This window comes from Eublepharis macularius, chromosome 9 (genome assembly GCF_028583425.1).
Source record: "Eublepharis macularius isolate TG4126 chromosome 9, MPM_Emac_v1.0, whole genome shotgun sequence".
Taxonomy (NCBI): Eukaryota; Metazoa; Chordata; class Lepidosauria; order Squamata; family Eublepharidae; genus Eublepharis; species Eublepharis macularius.
This window is the reverse complement of record NC_072798.1, coordinates 72,854,899-72,873,533: the sequence shown is the minus strand read 5'-3', so window position 1 is coordinate 72,873,533 and position 18,635 is coordinate 72,854,899. Positions and strand designations below refer to the sequence as shown.

At 43.6% G+C, this 18,635-nt stretch overlaps 1 protein-coding gene across 3 annotated transcripts in view; it reads left to right on the top strand.

Annotated features, from left to right (window-relative positions):
* Nucleotides 1-14,156, top strand: part of PNPLA8 (patatin like phospholipase domain containing 8) — a 56,753-nt gene extending 42,597 nt beyond the window's left edge. For all 3 annotated transcript variants that reach the window (XM_054988865.1, XM_054988863.1, XM_054988864.1), the window contains exons 9-10: nt 10,522-10,717; nt 12,818-14,156. In XM_054988865.1, coding sequence (XP_054844840.1) covers nt 10,522-10,717; nt 12,818-13,092 — 471 coding nt within the window. In that variant the 3' untranslated portion in view covers nt 13,093-14,156. The remainder of the gene's footprint in view (nt 1-10,521; nt 10,718-12,817) is intronic.
* The last annotated feature ends 4,479 nt before the right edge of the window (nt 14,157-18,635 follow it).

Below are 18,635 nucleotides of genomic sequence, written 5' to 3'. Positions count from 1 at the left end.
TAAAATGTCTGTTCAAGGATATGCTTTAAATTTAGGGGATCAAGAAGATACCACATTTTGGATATTAACATTTTATTGGATATTTATTTAACATTGGATATTTATTTTATATTTATATATAAATGTATGTTGCAACACTTTTCTGCCCATGAAAGCCTAAGGCTTTTCTCAGGAGACCTTAGAATTATAATAATAACTCAATCTTTTGTAATTGTTTAAAAACTTTAAATAACACTTTTGTTTAGTGACACTATCTCCTTTGAGAGTTTCTTGTGTTGATGCAAATTTAGAAGCTGTCTTGACAAAATTAAATTCAAGGCAAAAGACTGTAGTTAAGCTGGAACATTTTTAGATGCAGCAGGTAACACATACCCTATGAATTTTAACTATTAAGCAGAATACAAGGAACAATCTAATCTATGCCACAATGATGTGCATTCCATTAGACCTAACACAAAAGAAAAGTGGAGCAAAGAGAAAAATGGTAGAGAGGAAAGCTGAGGTATGTTTACAATTTAAAATTGGGAGGGGGGGTGACCACTGATGTGTGTTCTCTTAAGAAAAGAAGCCCAGCTGTAGTTGGCCCCTGCTATGCCTCTAGAGAGAGCTAGTTGTCTTCCCCCCCCCTCCTTACAGCTGACAGGTGGAATGGTCTTTCTTGATCTCCCTTCGAATCAGCGAGTCTTAATGATGCAGCTTTGGCAGAATCATACACATAGATTATAGTAACACAAATTGCACAGCCTTTTCCATACAACAGCTGGTTGTATGCAACCACCTTTTCTACTGGTGACAAAGAGGATGGAGGCCATCAGAAAAACTACGCAGGGGATCATGGAGCAACAGATGTGGGACAGGGGCTGTAGTTAGACTGAGTATAAGGTGAGACTGAGTGAAAAGGATCCAGCCCATTATTTCAGTTTCATGAATCTAGTATATTTAAAATAGAATGTTCTAAACTCAAATAGATGCTGTTTGTATTTACTATCTTGTGAATTTTTTAAAAAGTTTTTTAGATTTAACTCAGTAGACTCATTCATAAGGCAACACACAGTGTTTACTATGTCATGTTAGGGTGCAATCTGATTTTAGCCAAAATTAAAAATAATGTGCACTGAGAGGCTACTGTTCATTCTTCTGCTGTAGGCAAAGTGTATTAAGTGTTCCAGAAAGAGTTCAAAAAGCTTTTGTAGATTTTATTGAAAGCTTAATCAAAGGACTTCCTCATCAAGGCAATGATCCACATCACTGCTTTATTTACTGCAGCTGGTAGATTTTTAAAAATGTTTCTTTTTAATAAGAATTCACTTTGTTGGAGTTTGAACATTATTTTTAACTGTTGATGAGAATTTAACAGTGTTGTGATGTGATAGGATAGGACTATCTCCTACTTTCATGGAACACCTGTTCCAAAACTGGCTTTACATGCAGATGGAATAATTTTTTTATATTAATGGCTGTAAGTAAGAAATGAAGTTCAAATGACAGTCCGTTTATAGAACGTTGTACCTGCAGTTGTTTAGGTTCTCTTCCTCTCCTTCACATGATCAGCTAGATTTTGTAATAAACTCCACTAACTTCTCAATAAGATATTCCATTAGAAAAGAGCAAGAGTCCAGTAGCACATATAAGACTAACAAAATTTGTGGTAGGGTATGAGCTTTTGAGTCACAGCTCACTTCTTCAGATATAGAGCTGTGACTCACAAAAGTTCATACCCGACCACAAATTTTGTTAGTCCTATATATGCTACTGGACTCTTGCTCTTTTCTACTGCTACAGACAGACTAGCATGGCTACACATATGGATCAAGATATTCCATGATTATGACAACCTTTTTAATATGGAAAACTCATTTTCAAAATCCATCTCACATAAAATCATCTAAGGGCACAACAAGAGTGTTTTTGGTTTTCCCTTTGTCAGTAAATCTTCTGTAGTAAGAAGTGTCTTTCCTACAAGTAGTGGCTGCTATTAGAATTTCACATTCCATTAATTAAAGCTTCATTTGCTTTCTAAAGGACCACAGCTTCCCTGGGCTATTTACATTATTGTGGCTTGTAGTCATAGTACTCTCAAAACTGATCTCAAGCGTCCAAATATAAGAACATGGTTGCCTTTCTAGGAGACCTTAATAGAGGACCTTACTATATAGGAATGGTTCCCTAGTCTCTTCTGATTCATACATCTTGCTGAATCACTCAAATGTGCAATTGTTAACCTTTTTTTCTTTACTAGCCGTGTGTGTGTGTGTGCCTAGAGCCTATTGACTGAATTATTTCAAGCATACACTGCTAATGTTGTCCCCTGAACCTTCCTTTCAACAGATCAATCTAGCAAACTGCAGCATGATAATTACTTGTTGACATTTTGTAGAAGGAAATGTCAAGTTGCATGGAACTGTGATTTAAGGTTTGCACTACAGGCGAGAAATATTTGTTATGTGGCTTGCAAAGCCGAACAATAGTAATGTTTAAAGTATGGCTAACATGAAAAGAGAAAAGGCCAGTTAGGTCTTAATTCCTGATTTTACAAGATTCCATAAGTTAAACTACAACTAAGATAGCAAACTTTATGGCATACAGTTAGTGTTGTATGGGGCTCTAGAATAATGTTTTTGGTGCAGGAAGAAAGTTTTAACTATATCAGACAAAAGCCACAGTGTGCTTTTCTGTATTTCAACAACTATAATGCAAGATTTTAAAATTTCTTAATGTGAAGGAAGCACAAATGTATTTGCAGAAGAATTGGGACTGTTTTTTGTGTAAGTGTTTTTATACAAGTGTGCAAAATCTACGTAGGTGGACCATTTGTTTTTTGCTTGGAAATGCTTGTTCACCATGTCTTGTCATCTAGAGAAAAGAATCTGTCTTGTTTATTAATTTTGAAGTCCGCACTAGTTACAAGAACTTTCTGCAGTATATGAATTTCTGTAGCTTTCTTAAAGTCAAGACCTATGGGATACTTTCCAAATAAAAGTAAAAATTCTTGTGTATAAGTTCATTTTCTTTTATCTTGCATAATTTTGTCTTGGGTAAGACCAAGGACGGAGAAACTTGGAACTTTTATTTTATTCTGGCTAGGATCCAAAGGAACCTGTATGCACACACATAGGGGGGTGACAGCTCATTGTTCCCTTCATTCTTACTGTGATACCAGTTTAGGGAGATATGATACATCATTTTCAGAATTGGACAAGGCCTCATAAGTTACTGCTAGTATTATATGATGATGTATGGCAAATTTTCACAACTTTACTTCATCTTCGTTCTTCTGTGCCTCCACACATGGGACTGCGCAGGCGCAGGCCAGCCGCTGGAGAATTTTCTATAGCTTCTATAGCTCCGAAGGGGCCATTTGTCGCGCACCTCAGCGACCGTTTTCCCGCCCAAACGGTCACATGCTCCTCCAGCGATCAACGGCCCCTTCCCTCAGTTCTCTTCTTGCCGCCGCTTGGAGAGAACGTGAGCTTCGTTGCTCTGTGCTTTTGGTGTGTCTTTTGACTTGGATTGATCTTTTGGCTTGAATTCGGACTTCGGACTATTCTTTCGCTTACTGATTTGGACTTGACTCGGCCTCGGTAAATACGACTCGGACTGTTTGACCATTCTTTTTGCGTGTCCCTGAAGATGGCCTCAAAGGCGCTCTTCAAACATTGCCTCCAGTGCCACACTAAAATGGCCCAAACCGATAGCCATGAACTGTGCCTGTTTTGTCTGGGGGAGACCCACAATGTCCCAGCCTGTAAAATATGCCAGGGCTTTACCAACAAGGCCCGGCAGGAGCGCAAGGCCCGGTTGAACTCCTCCCTGTGGCAGAAGGTCATGTCCGAGGGTACTCCGTTGCCTTCCCCCAAGGCTGGCCCTAGCCCCTCTGCTGAGAAGCGTTCACGAGCGGGCTCAGTGGCTTCTGCGAAGTCGGCAGCAAGATCCAGGCTGACGAGCGCTGCGGCGTCAAGAGCCGCCTCTCCGGCGCAGGGTTCGGTGAGACCGCCCCGAAGCGCCTCCGAGTCTCGATCGGATCCGAGGGCGTCCAACTCCGAGACGAGACTAGTGGTGCCGAGTCCACTGTCGGATCCGAAGAGGGCCGCATCGGTTCTGAAGAAGTCGTCTTCGAGCAAGGGGTCTAAATGGCGGAGTTCCACAACGAGCCCATCTTCCGGGGGAACGTCGGTTCTGAGGGCCTCGTCGGTACCGCCAGTCAAGAAGCCTAAGAAGGCACACCGCCATCGTTCGCCGCGCTCGGTTCCGACGGAGGAGGTGATTGAGATCCCCCGCACACCTTCTCCCCATCTGGATTCACCGGTTCCTGAGGAGGTACCCGATCCGGTGGCTTTCGAGGAGGTACCGCTTGCGCCCCCTGTGGTCTTGGATCCAAGTCCATCGACCAGTCGTCGGATCCGACCGTCGCCAGATCATCGACCCCTAACAGCTTCCAGCCGTGAGAGGCGCCGTTCCGAGACTGGTAGCGTCGGATCCAGAAACTCGGTGGGTTCGCGCCATCATCAAGCCTCCTCCTACATCCCTCCAGCCTACCACTTTCAGTGGGAAGGGGCTCCTGTCGGCTTCGGGTACTCGGATCCGAAGCCATCAACGTCGGCGCAAGGTTGGTTCCTTCCACCGTTCCGGGGAGAGGAGTCAACGCATGGTTCCAAGGAAGGGGAGGCTGAAAGCGTCGGGGATTACCGATCCGAGACCTGGTCGGAACCGTCCCCCGATGACAATGTAGCGCCGAGCACCAGCTCCCCGTATGAGGACCTGAAGATTTATGCTGATCAGATGGCCCGTATGGCACAGGCGCTGGAGATGGATATCTCTTCAGCAACCCCCCAAACCAAAGACAAGCTCCTGAAGAGGATCTATGGAGACAACCCTGCTACCATTGGCTTCCCCATGTTAGAAGGTATTGAGGAGATCGTGGAAAGGGTGTGGAAGGTGCCCTATGACCAGCCTGCAACTTCCAAGAGGATAGAGCAGCTTTATAAGATCAAACAGGGCACCTGGCAAGCACTGGCGAAACACCCCCCGCCCTCCTCCTTGGTGACAGAGGAATTCCAACCTCGTCAGTCGGGCCCACCTTCAGCACCACCTGACAAGGAGGGCAGGAAGATAGATGCAATGGGTAGGCGCCAGTACTCCATCTCTTCCCTGGGCCTAAGAATCGCCAATTATCAGACAATCATGGCAGGGTACCAGCTGTATTTGTGGGAGAAACTGGCATCCTACGTGGGAGATTTGCCTCCTGAGAAGAAAGCTGTGGTCTCCCTGCTTCAGACCGAGGCTGTGCGTCTGTCCAAGCAGCAGATGAACGCAGGGAGCCATGCTGCCGACACTGCTGCGCGTGGGATGGCTTCGGCCATAGTCCTCAGGCGCCATTCCTGGCTTCGATCTACAGCTCTCTCACAGGAGGTGAGGTCTCGGGTGGAGAGTCTACCTTTTGAGGGGGACTCCCTGTTCTCTACCTCGACTGATGAGGCCCTCAAAAAGAAGAAAGAGGACAGGCAGACGGCTCGATCCTTAGGTTTGGCTCCGACGGACAAACCCACCTCCAGGCCACGGTACGCTCCACGATACGCCCCGTACCATTACCAGGGCAGGTTCCAGCAGCAGCGTCCAGGCTACCGACAGTATCCTGCCTACCCACAGCGGCACTACACCCCTCCACAACAACCCAGGCGGCGTAGACCCTTCAAACCTCGCCCGTCACAACCTCCGGCCCAGCAGAAGGATCAGCAGGGTCTTGGGAGGCAGTACTGACGGGGCACGCCAGCCGTATCCCCGACTTTTTCGGACAGACTGAGTCCACTCCTCTCCGAGTGGGAGTCAATAACATCTGACTCATGGGTCTTAACGATTGTTGATAAGGGTTACGGGCTGGAATTCATTGAGCTGCCTAGGTGCTGTTCACCCCTGACAGCTGTAAATAACACTATGGCCGAGCTGGATGCGGAAATCGTGTTGCTCGTGGCCAAGGGTGCTGTGGAAGAGTTGCCCTATGAGGAATCCGTGACAGGGTTCTTCTCCAGGTTTTTCCTGGTACCCAAAAAGGACGGGGGTTTACGCCCCATATTAGATCTAAGGGGTCTTAATGCCTTCCTCAAGGTTACTAAGTTCAAGATGGTTACATTGGCGACGGTGCTCACCTTACTGAAACGGGGATTGGTTTGCTGTCCTTGATTTGAAGGACGCATATTTTCATGTGGGGATACGGGAAGAGCACAGAAAATACCTGAGCTTTGTTTATCAGTGTAGGGTTTTCCGGTATAGGGTGCTTCCCTTTGGTCTATCCACTGCCCCACGAGTGTTCACAAAATGTGTGGTCCCTGTGGTCTCATTCCTCCGTGAGGAGGGCTGTACCATCTTCCCATACCTCGATGACTGGCTCATCGTGGCTGAGTTGGAGGCTAGGCTGGTGCGGGACATTGACTTGGTGCTTAGCACTTGTGACCGCTTGGGGCTCTTGGTAAACTTTGAAAAATCCAAGCTGGTGCCCACCTGCAAGGATTCCTACATTGGTGCACTGTTGGACTCCGTGGAGGGTAAGGCTCTGCTCCCCTGGGAGAGAGCTAGGTCCCTAAGGGGTCTTGTGTCCATGTTTAAGAGGAACCGTTTCCAATCCGTGCGCACTATCCAGTGCTTATTAGGTCATATGGCAGCGGCTACCTCGGTGGTCCCCTTCGCTAGGTTGCATATGCGCCCTCTCCAAAACTGGTTTGTGCGGAGGTACGATGCTATGCAGCATCCTCCGTCCCTCAAGCTCTCCATCCCAAGGGTCATCCTGTCCTCCCTGGACTGGTGGTTGTCTGATGAAAATTTATTTAAAGGGGCGCCTTTTGGCTGTCAGCACCCTGACGTCACTGTTACCACTGATGCCTCTCTGCTGGGCTGGGGGGCTTATTGTGGTGATGTATGTGTGCAAGGTGTCTGGTCTGAGAGGGAACAGACCCTCCATATCAATGTGCTTGAACTAAGAGCCATACGTTTCGCACTTGTGTCCCTTACAGCACTGTTGAAAAATCGCCAGGTGTTGGTACAGACGGACAACACGACGGCCATGTACTACATAAATCAACAAGGGGGCACAGTGTCCATGGCGCTCTGTAGGGAAGCCACGCTCACTTGGCACTGGGCAATCAGGAATGGCGTGACAATTCGTGCATTACATGTGGCAGGGTCGGACAATGCCCGAGCGGATGCCCTGAGCAGGGTCTTTCTGCTGGACCACGAGTGGGAACTGAACGTAGAGTGCATTGGGCCGATCTTTCGGATGTGGGGTCATCCAGATATAGATGTATTCACAACAGCGGCGAATACCAAGGCCCAAATGTTCTGTTCCAGGGCAGGGAGCGACCCCCTCTCTATTGGGGATGCCTTCCAGTGTACGTGGACTCAGGGCTTGCATTATATGTTTCCTCCGTTCCCTTTGATTCCCAGGGTCCTGTGCAAGATAGAGTAGGACAGGACAGACTGCATCCTGGTGGCCCCCTTTTGGCCAAGGCAGGTTTGGTTTCCAAAGCTCCTGCAGATGTCCCAACGGACATATGTGAGTCTGCCCCCTCGGCAGGACCTCCTCCTGAACGGGAGCCTAGTCCATCACGACCCCAGGAAGCTGCACCTGACGGCTTGGCGAATCGTTCCTCCCTTGTAGGTTTTTCGGAGGAGGTACAGAGGGTCCTTCTAAATGCCCGCAGACCATCCACTAGGCGCTCGTATGCGGCCAAGTGGCGTAGGTTCGAAGGATGGGCACTTGCTAAGGGTGTAGTGCCTGCCAGCTGCCCCCTGGGGGTTATATTCGATTACTTGTGCCACCTGCGTGACCTGGGCCTGAAGGTTTCCTCTCTTAAGGTCCACCTTGCAGCTATCTCTGCTGCTCACACCCGAATTGAGGGTGGTACAGTTTTTTCTCACCCAAAATCCCGTCAATTTCTTAAGGGCATGTTCAACCTTTACCCACCTGTGTCTGCACCGGTGCCTCAATGGTCGCTGTCCCTAGTGCTTTCACGTCTTATGTTGCCTCCTTTCGAGCCTCTGGCAACCTGCCCCTTGGACATGTTGTCGTACAAGGTGGCGTTCCTGGTGGCGGTAACGTCTGCCAGGAGGGTCAGTGAGCTGTCTGCGTTGCGATCTGACCCTCCATTCCTTGTGTTTCATCCAAACAAGGTGGTCCTGCGTCCCTGCATAGGTTTCCTGCCTAAGGTGGTGTCCGCTTTCCACCTCTCGCACGATATTGCATTGCCTGCCTTTTTTCCTCACCCTTCCTCGAAAGGAGAGAAGGCCCTCCATTCACTAGATTTAAAAAGGGCCCTAGCCTACTATTTGGATAGGACAAAGGGCTTCCGATCAAGTCCTCACCTGTTTGTGTGCTTTGGGGCCAAGGACAAGGGTAATAGGGCTTCTTTACAGACTCTGTCTAGGTGGATCGTGACGGCCATTAGCAAGGCCTATTCCCTAGCTGGGGTGGCTTGCCCACTTCATGTCAGGGCCCATTCTACACGGTCCCAGGCATCCTCCTCGGCACTCCTCAGGGGTGTGCCCCTGGCTAACATTTGCAAAGCAGCCACATGGTCCTCTGCAGACACCTTTGTAAGGCATTATGCCATAGATGTCAATGCGGAGCAGGATGTGTCTGTGGCCAGGGCGGTCCTACACTCCCTCTTCTCCTAAGGGAGTCTTGGAAAAGGTTTCTTTGCGTACCTGTTAGGTACCCTTGAGTGAAGGGGTGTATATATATTTTATGTGTATATATATGTAATTATTGAGTACTTATATATCACTACACAAATTGTATAGATGTATATATGTATATGTATAGTGTTGTTGTTCTTGTTCTTTAATAAAATTGTGTTGGACTTCACCCCACCTTCCTTATTGTGTGAAGCTTGGTACACTCCCATGTGTGGAGACACAGAAGAACGAAGATGAAAACAGGGTTAACATACCTGTAACTTATGTTCATCAAGTTCTTCTGTGCTGACACACAACCCTCCCTCCTACCCCGCTGTGAATTCCAATGCACTACAATGTGATGGCTATACCGAGAATTGGTGTTTTTTAAGGTGTTATGGCTAAAGTGTATTGGTCAAGCGGTGGCAAAGGAGAACTGAGGGAAGGGGCCGTTGATCGCTGGAGGAGCATGTGACCGTTTGGGCGGAAAAACGGTCGCTGAGGCGCGCGACAAACGGCCCCTTCGGAGCTATAGAAGCTATAGGAAATTCTCCGGCGGCTGGCCTGCGCCTGCGCAGTCCCATGTGTGTCAGCACAGAAGAACTCGATGAACATAAGTTACAGGTATGTTAACCCTGTTTTCCGTTGCATTCTCTCTCTCGAATTTGTATTATTCTCTTCTAAAGACTCATGAGATCTATTTTCTTGGAACTTATAACCAAGAAACGTTTAGTATGGTGATTTTAAAGTAATTTACACATCTTATCAACCAAATAAATCATACAATCTTCAGTGTGTGCCATTTTTGATTCAGAATTTTACCATGTTCCATATAGGATTTAATAGAATTAAAAAACTGTTGACCTTTAAGAATTGTGGAATGAAATCTCACTAGAATTGCCAGCCGCCAGGTGGTGCCTGGAGATCTCCCAGAATTAGAATTGACCTCCAGGCCATAGAGATCCCCCTAGAGGAAACAGCTGCTTTGGCTGGTGGCCTCTATGGCATTATACCCCACCGAGGTCCCTACTCTCCATAAACCCTGCCCTCTCCTGGTGCTACTCTCAAATTACCCAAGAATTTCCCAATGTGGAGCTGGCAGCCCTAAAGCTCACCCCCACATTTTCTGTTCCCAGCATTTTCTCCATTCTCTCCTTCTCCAGCTCCTTACATACTATCCGTCTTCCAACTCTTTTCTCCACTTTCTGTTTATCGTAGTCGCTGCTTTCCGCCAAACCTGCAGTCATGCCAAGGTTTGCCTAGGCCAAAGTTCCCGTGTCTCAGTTGCTACCCCGCATTGTAAATAGTGATGATACCAGATCTGTTGGCATCCTCTGTTGGGGGACTTTAAACCCCCATCCCCCATTGTGGGGGAGGTTTATTGTTAGGGATTTTTCAGCAGTTATACAATTCTGGGGATTCCCTGTAGGTGTGGGGGATCCTCTGTGCATAGTCTTATTGTGCAGATGTTTTGATCCATACCGTTGGGGCCATTGTTCAAAATTAGGTAATAAGATACTAGTTAAATTCAGTACATACTATAGTACACAAATACTGTCTATGTAAAGATGATTTTTTTTATTTCAGCTGTTGCTTTGATTGTTGGCTTCTATCTTAAGGTAACAGAAGGGATTTTTTGATGTAGATTTCTTTCATTGTATTGTATCATTTCATAGTATTTTGGTCTCCAAAGAGAAGAGATAACAATCAAACACCAAGTGTGGTGGTGATTTAATATGAATGGCCGTGTGTTGAACTGAATGGATTTTATACAGTGCCTGTTTTATTTGTATTGTGTAATATTTTAATCCTACATCTATGAATACTGATTACTCAGACATTTTTTTTAATTCACAGGATGGAGGGCTGCTCTTGAATAACCCTACAGCTTTAGCCGTGCATGAATGCAAATGTCTTTGGCCGAATATGCCCCTGCAGTGTGTAATATCCTTGGGAACTGGCAGATATGAAAGTGACGGGAAGACCAATGTCACCTATACAAGTCTGAGAGCTAAGCTGACTAACGTCATTAGCAGTGCCACTGACACTGAAGGTTGGTTTTGAGTGATTAGCGATGTCTTGTTTTGCAGCTCTTTATAAGACTTGGATAAAGATGTTTTATTGAGAAACATCATAACTGAAGTTATATTGAGATATGAAAACATAGGATTTAAGAAATAAAGGAGGCTGGTATTCCAGTAGCATCATCAAAGAGTATTCTATTTCCATTTTGTAACTTCATTTTGTAACTTTTTGTATTTTGTATTTTGTAACTTCATTTGAATTGGGATTATTTTGTTAATCCTGTCTCACCCATCCACAGAAGGATTCTGAGTTCAGCTCATATACAAAGATAGCATTTAAAAAAAAAATTAAAATCCATTGTTTGAAAATAGTATGGGGTTTATGATGCATTTCTCACTGATTAATATATTGTTAGATATTTGGTGAATTGTGGCGGATAACGCTAAATATACAATTAAATTAACTGCTTGAGATTGCACCTCGAGTATGCTACTGTAAGCTACCTTTGATGAATACATCATATCTGAAAAGTTTGGTTGAAATGAGCTTTCAGAGATACAGAGCGGTGTTATCAAGAAAGGCCACCAGTCTCCAAATGCAGAAATTTTGGGATGAGCGCTGTAGTAATCAAGCAAGGTCTTCAAGGGTTTGAGGTAGTAGTGGCAAAGGAACAGATTAAAAGAACATAGTGATCTTATTTCCCCCACCCCAGCCATTATACCGCTTTTTTATCAGTGTAGAAATAAACAGTCAGTTCAGTTTTGAACATTTTAAAGTTTACAGAATTCCTTTTTTAAAAAAAAGATTGCTTGATTTTAGCAAACAGCTGCAGATTTAACACTGAAAACCTTTACTACCAAAAGCCTGGGCTATATAGTTTATTTTTATTTATTTATTTATTATTTTGATTTATAAACCACCCATCGTTAGGGGCTCTGGGCAGTGTTGTCGTTCAAGTTGTGCCTTGAGAATTTTAAAGAATGTATGGAAGTGAGATGCAGAAAGATTAGATAATTTTTTTAGAAATAAGATGTAGCTTCCATGGTGAAAACATGCTTCACAAGCTCAGTGGTGTGTGTTTTGCGTGACTCCATAATATCAAAAGACTAACTGTTGCCCCCTCACAGTATTTAACATCACTTGTATTTAGAGAATGCCATCTTCATTACATTTGTCCAAAATATAGTGGTAAGAGAGCAATAGGTGGTTACTTTGTCTTCAGGGCTTAAATCCAATTTGATTGTATTTAATCCTTTTTTTCAGTGGAAAGTTTTCAAGGGGAAACCTTGTTGATCATGATTTCAGAAAGGTCTTGCTGTTGCCATGGTACACTTGTGTGATTTGTGTGTATGTTTCCTCCCCAGTTGGGGCCCAAAGCAGTGTTACATTTCATTGTCCCATCTTCCACCTGACCTTCATAATGACAGTTCTGTGTAGTAGGCTATAATAAGAATTAATGAGTCTACAGTCACCGAGCAAACTTCTGTGTCAGAACAGCAAACTTTTGTATCAGAAACCAGTTGTCCCAAGACTGACACTAGGGATCTCATTCCCCTGGTGGAGGTAGGGAATCCCCACTGCCAGCCCCTGCCACTGCTTACCTGGCCAGCAGGGGGGAAAGACGTGGCGAATGGGCCTGGGAGGCAAGGAATTTCCTAGGCAAGCATGCAGCAGGCACGTTCCCAGTGGGTGTGCATGTCACTTCCTCAACTGATGTTATTGCGGCCAGTGGCAGGCATGCTCCCGTACTTCTCAGGGGGCAATTTTGGCCCCCAAAAGACTGAACTGGCCCCATGCAAAGTGTGGGAGTATGCCCGCTACCACCACAATAACATCACTTCCTGAATGTGATGTCAGCATTGGAAGCGCACATGTGCACTTCACAGGTGCAGAGGATTTAGCCTCCAGGTAAGTGCCAGCCCCCCCCCCCGCCATGGGGGTCCAGAGATCTGGGAACCCTATCTGATACTCTAATCACTATGCAACGCTGGCTCTCAATATCTTACTTGACATATGAAAAATACTAAATAACAGCTCAATAGACATGAAAGAAAGCATGGAACTTTTTTCTCCACATTATCTTCCAAAACTGAGTTAATAGTTTTACTGCTTTTGTTTTTAAAACCAGAAGTCCACACTATGCTAGATGCTCTTTTGCCTCCAAACACATACTTCAGATTTAATCCTCTGATGAATGAAGACATAGCTCTAGATGAAAGTCGTAAAGAAAAGCTTAATCAGTTACGGACGGATGGCATTCGATATTTAGAACGGAATGAAGAGAAGCTGAAGAAAGCTGCCAAAATATTAACACAGGAAAAAACAACTTTGCAGAGATTCAATGACTGGATCAGATTGAAGGCTGACATGTACGAAGGACTACCATTCTTTTCCAAATTATAAATATATCACCAGTGTAAAGCTTATTTCAGCAATCTGTACTGTACTAAAAGAGCAAAATTTTACTAGCTGTTGTAATTCCTTATGAATAGCTGTTTATAAAGTCACAGAGGAGGAGTACTTCCATCAGTGATGGCACAGGGCAAGCTTGTTGCCTTGGATCTGAAGATTAAATTGCATGAACTTTCAGTACTTTTGCTCATATGAGGAATGGGAAAAGGTTGTCTGATCCTTCCTCCCCTCCCTGGTAAGACCCCTGAAAAGCTGCTCTTGAAAGCTTCCTGATTTTTCTAGATCCAGTTGCCTTTTTCAGAATGGTTGCTGAGATAACACCTTTTTGGATCTGTGCTCTTCTTCACAATTTTTTGAAAGAGATTTTACTAGGTCAGTGTTTTCAGAGCTTCACAGTACAAATTAAAATTAAATGCTGGATTCATCTGGATTTTTATCCATTGTTTGTTATGGTCTATTTAAATTTGTGATAATGATGAAAGATTAATTTGTATATTCCAAAATCATGCTTTTGACACAACCATAAGTTGATCATTTTGGAGTGGGAGTATAGATCAAACTGGACACCCTGCTCTGTACTTATATCAGAATAAGTAAAACCAATTTAGCCCACTGAAACCAATGGAACAAAATTGTGATAAGTCTGTACATTTCTTCGTTTTAACTGAGTTGCAGATTTAGTTGCAATTATTGTAAATTTGCAGAATGCCTCAGGGTTGTGGCACTGCCAGTAAATGTCATCCCTTCTGTGTAATGGAGATGTATAGTGCCTTCTGGCAAAATTTGTGCATGTAGACAAATTTTTACATTTTCAAATAATGCTAAAATACAATGTATATCATGTACATTGGGATCTGTACATCAGTTTACTTTATGAAATTCACTATTTAGCTGATTACCCTAAGGTCTAAAATAGCTAACATCTGCCTGTATTTTCTTTGAAACATTAAAGACTTTTCATTGGTTCTGTTGCTACATAATTTCCTATTTGAATGTAACTCTGAAATATACTGTAAACTTTGTCTTGCAAGAAAGAAAATAAATTCTTAAACTGATTTATGTTAGTATGATTTCTTCACTAGCGTCCATAAACAAATCTATGCCTTTTCCCCCTTGATTGGTTTAAACATTAAAACATTTTTTAAGCTTTATTATGTTCTGTAGTTTGGCAGGGTGACTTCAGAATAAATACTTTACCTTAGGGGTGTGCACCAATAAAAAAATCATTATATCATATGGTTCAGGGGGGGATTTTTTTCAGCACTTGTCTATGTTCACATAGGACATTGCTGGTTCGGGATTCAAATCTCTGTGTTTTTTGCAGGGCAAGGGGTCCAGTGCTTCAGGATCATTACTTTCAATGGGGAATCTAGTAGAGAGTTTGGGGCAGCTGTTTAAAAAGGTAATAGCTCCAAATTTGCAAGAACACAGCATATCATCTAATCTAAAGAGCTCCCCCCTCAAGTTTCAAGTGAATTGGACAGAAGTTTGATTTTACAGACTCCTGAAGTGGGTGCCTCTCAGCACAGGTGTATTTCTCTCCACTGATTCTTATTGGGGGGAAATAGTGCTGGCCACAAGCATTTTTTTAAAAGTTTTTTTTTTCAGGGGGAGCTGGAGTGGTTATTTTTCAACCAACTTACGCCAAAATTGCAATGCAACTAATGCTACCTGTCCACTGAAGAACCACCCCACTCCCTAAGTTTCAAGCAAATTGGACTAAGGGTTCCAATTCTGTGGGCTTCTAATGACACCTGCAGCGATGTTGCTTGCACAGAGAAAAAAGGCCCCATCCTACAAGGATGGAAGTGAAGAAGAATGGTAGTTCTCTGCAACTTGTCTCCAGTGGTGATTAGCTGGGCGAGCTCTGTGCTCGTCCCTTGTAGGGATCCGGTTAGAAGGAAGAAATGTTATTGTCCTGGAATTCGGTAGAATCAAAGGAAAATATGAACTCATGCTGCATTGCTGCTAAGGTCACATAACTCAGGGCTTAGGGGACATAGATTGTTCAGTGGAGAGGGTTTTATAATTCTCAAGGATCTTGGGTTTGTGTTACTATTCCAGAAACAGAAGAGTTAGCCACATTAGTCTGTAGTTGCAAAATAGTAGAGAGTCCAGTAGCACCTTTAAGACTAACTAACTTTATTGTAGCATGCATCTACGAAGAGAGCTGCGGTTCTCGAAAGCTTATGCTGCAATAAAGTTGGTTAGTCTTAAAGGTACTACTGGACTCTTAGAAAATTAAAGTAATGACCCAAAACAGTGATTTCTGTGTATGTCTTCAGCTCATGAATTTCATAATGCACACCCCTACTTAATATAACAAGGAATGGTTTTCTACTGCATTACATACTGAACTGGTCTTGCTTCAGGTGCTCTCAAGCTATAATTTTCCATAAACATAATGAAATCTTAACATGCGAGTATTTGAGAATACCTTTTCTAGGAGGCAGCTATAGGTTAATCTCAGTAGTAGAATACAGAGATATTGGAACACATGGAAGTTTTGGTTCAATGACTGATGTCTCTGGTTAAGGTCCTTTGTTGCCTAGAATGAGAGATCTTGGAGTAAGTAGACCATTGGTTTAGCTTAGTGCAAGGCAATACATATAATTGTTACCCCAAATAGATAGGCCAAACAAAAGAGATTCGGTGGATAACTTACTGTGGCTTAATGTTTTAACTTACTGCCTGTGAACTTAAATTCTGCAGTTTATTAAACTGTATGATGTTTGGAGAAGTGGTGAGAAAAAAACCCATAGGAATAAGAGTCCAGGTCCTTAATCTAAAAAAATACATTTTTATGCTTTCCTCTGTGACTTAAACATGAAGCAGTCTGACACCTTCTAGACCAATATTTTTGCCTGAGAGTGATCTCTGAGTAACTGATAGCAACAAAAGATAGGACTTAGCTTTCTTTGGTCATAAATTTCATGCTCTATTAAGACTCCTTAAGTAAGCAAATGATATATTTCACTGAAGATCCCCACTGGAGGCTATTATTAACTTGTCGTTGAGCTCTGCGCTTTTTCTCGGAACATTAAAGGAAGCCATAGAGAAGCCTCTCCTGAAAAAAGCAACTTTGGACCCTACCGACCCATCCAGTTACCGCCCAGTCTCAAACCTCCCGTTTCTGGGTAAAGTGATTGAGTTGGGGGGGGGGGTGGAGCAGCTGCAGGCTTTCCTGGAAGATGCATCAGTCCTGGACCCATTCCAGTCCGGCTTCCATCTGGGCCACAGGAGTGAGACAGTGCTGGTCGCCCTCACAGACAATCTCCGTAGGGTCTGACCCGGAAATTGCAGTGAGTCCAGAATGCTGCTGCATGTGTCCTGATAGGCACACCATACAAAGCACATGTAACTCCAATCTTGCAGCAGCTACACTGGCTCCCCATGGAGTTCCGTATCAGGTTCAAGGTTTTGGTTTTAACCTACAAAGCCATTAATGGACTGGGACTAGCATACCTGAAGGACCACCTCTCTCCATATGCACCCTGGAGGGTGCTGAGATCAGCAGGTAAATGCCTACTCGTGGTCCCTGGCCCCAGGGAGGCTCGACTGGCCTTGACCAAGGACAGGGCGTTTTCAGTCCTAGCCCCGACCTGGTAGAACTCTGTTGGAGGACAGTTGGACCCACCAAGATCCTTTCAGTGGGCCTGCAAGACGGAGATGTTCCACCAGGCGTATGGTTGAGGCCAACATTAAATCCATCAAATGAGTCTCCCTGCTGGTCTCCTATTGGGGGGGGGGGGTATATGGTCATCTGCACCCCACGCATGAGCAGTCACAGGATACCAATCCATACCAACCTCCTTCATATATGGTGAGCAGGTGAATTGCTGAAATGTTGTGTTGTGAGTTTTGTGATTTTATCGTTCACTCCTGTATATTTTACCTATTATTGTAACCCGCCCTGAGCCCGCTTGCAGGGAGGGCAGGATATAAATTAAATAAATAATAATATATTCTTGATCATGGGATATGCCTGTAAAATAATTTTCAATAATTTACTGTTAAAAGTAAATACAGTTTGTGTCAGACTGTGGCTTGCTAAAAGTTGCAACTCAGCCTGCCTCTTGCAATAAGACAAAAGTCCTTTGATTTCAAAAGGCTTTACTGGAGATAAACAACCATTAGAGTACGCATTCCAAGATACACGGATCTTAGCTGAACTTGAAAATTGTTACGAATGCCAAGCAAAAGCTGAGGTACAGAATAGCAGTTCCCTGCAGGCCCCATCCTCCCCCTCAGTTCTCAAAACAATCGGCCCGAGGGTGAGAAAGTGAAAGTTTCTCAAGGGTGTTGGAAAGGCAGATATATGTAGACACAACATTCCTCTTCTCTCTGTAAGCTTCCATCAGAAGGCTTGCCACCTGCAAAAGAAACACTTAATATACTGACAGGATTAAAATGGAGTCTCTTTGGCTTAAACACAATCAGAACCTGACATTATCTAAATGCTCATTTTTAAAGGTGCAGTAAAGTTATAACACTACTGACTTCTGCCCTAATTAGTCTGTGGAGATCTATAGAGGTTTAATTATACATTCCAGTTACTTGACACACAGGTTCTCTGCAAACTATACTAACAACTATTCCACAGGTATTATGAATAATATGCAATTTGAGATTCTGTATCCTAGCAGAATAATTAGCTTTTTAATATAGTTAATAGTTTGATAAATGCCATAATTCCATTACCATATTAGGAGCTAGTCAAATAAGGATTTTAGACTGCACAAACTGCCAAATACTTTTATATTACAGTCCAGAATAAAAATTAGGTGCAGTCTTATCTAAAGTGAGTGCCAGGTCTTTAGTCTTCTTATCTCAAATGAACTGGCTGCTTATTCAGTCACAGTTGTTCAGAGTCTGATAAAATGCTGCACTTGGGCTTGTGCAATTAACCTTTCCAATTATCGTATTAGATACTTGTAAGGTAGCTTGTTTGATCTACAAAGTCACATGATCAATATATAGTGAGTGACTAGTAAATTTACTAGGCAACATCTACTGGAATATTTTCCTTAATTACTTCATTAACTCTGGAAGACTACCAATTTCATATCCAGTTCTCTAAGGACACTTGATCTTACATAGGTATTATAGCAGTTTCATTATCTACTGCATACAAAAAATGATCACATGTTGCTTAAATTTCCTTGGTGACATTCAAATTGTGGGCAGTTCCTCTGGTAACTCTCTACACAACAGCTTGCTTGAATATGCAATGTTAAAAAATCTGTTAAATGAAGAATGAAGGCATTAATTTGTTCATATCAAAGATGGAAAACTTATCAGTAGAAAAGAGCAAGAGTCCAGTAGCACCTATAAGACCTAACAAAATTTGTGGTAGGGTATGAGCTTTTGTGAACCACAGATCGCCTCTTCAGATCAGAGCTGTGGCTCACAAAAGCTCATTACCCTACCACACACATTTTGTTGTAGGTGCTATTGGACTCTTGATCTTTTTTAGTGCTACAGACAGAATAAAATGGCTACCCATCTTAAGCTTACCAGTTTTTAATTTCCAG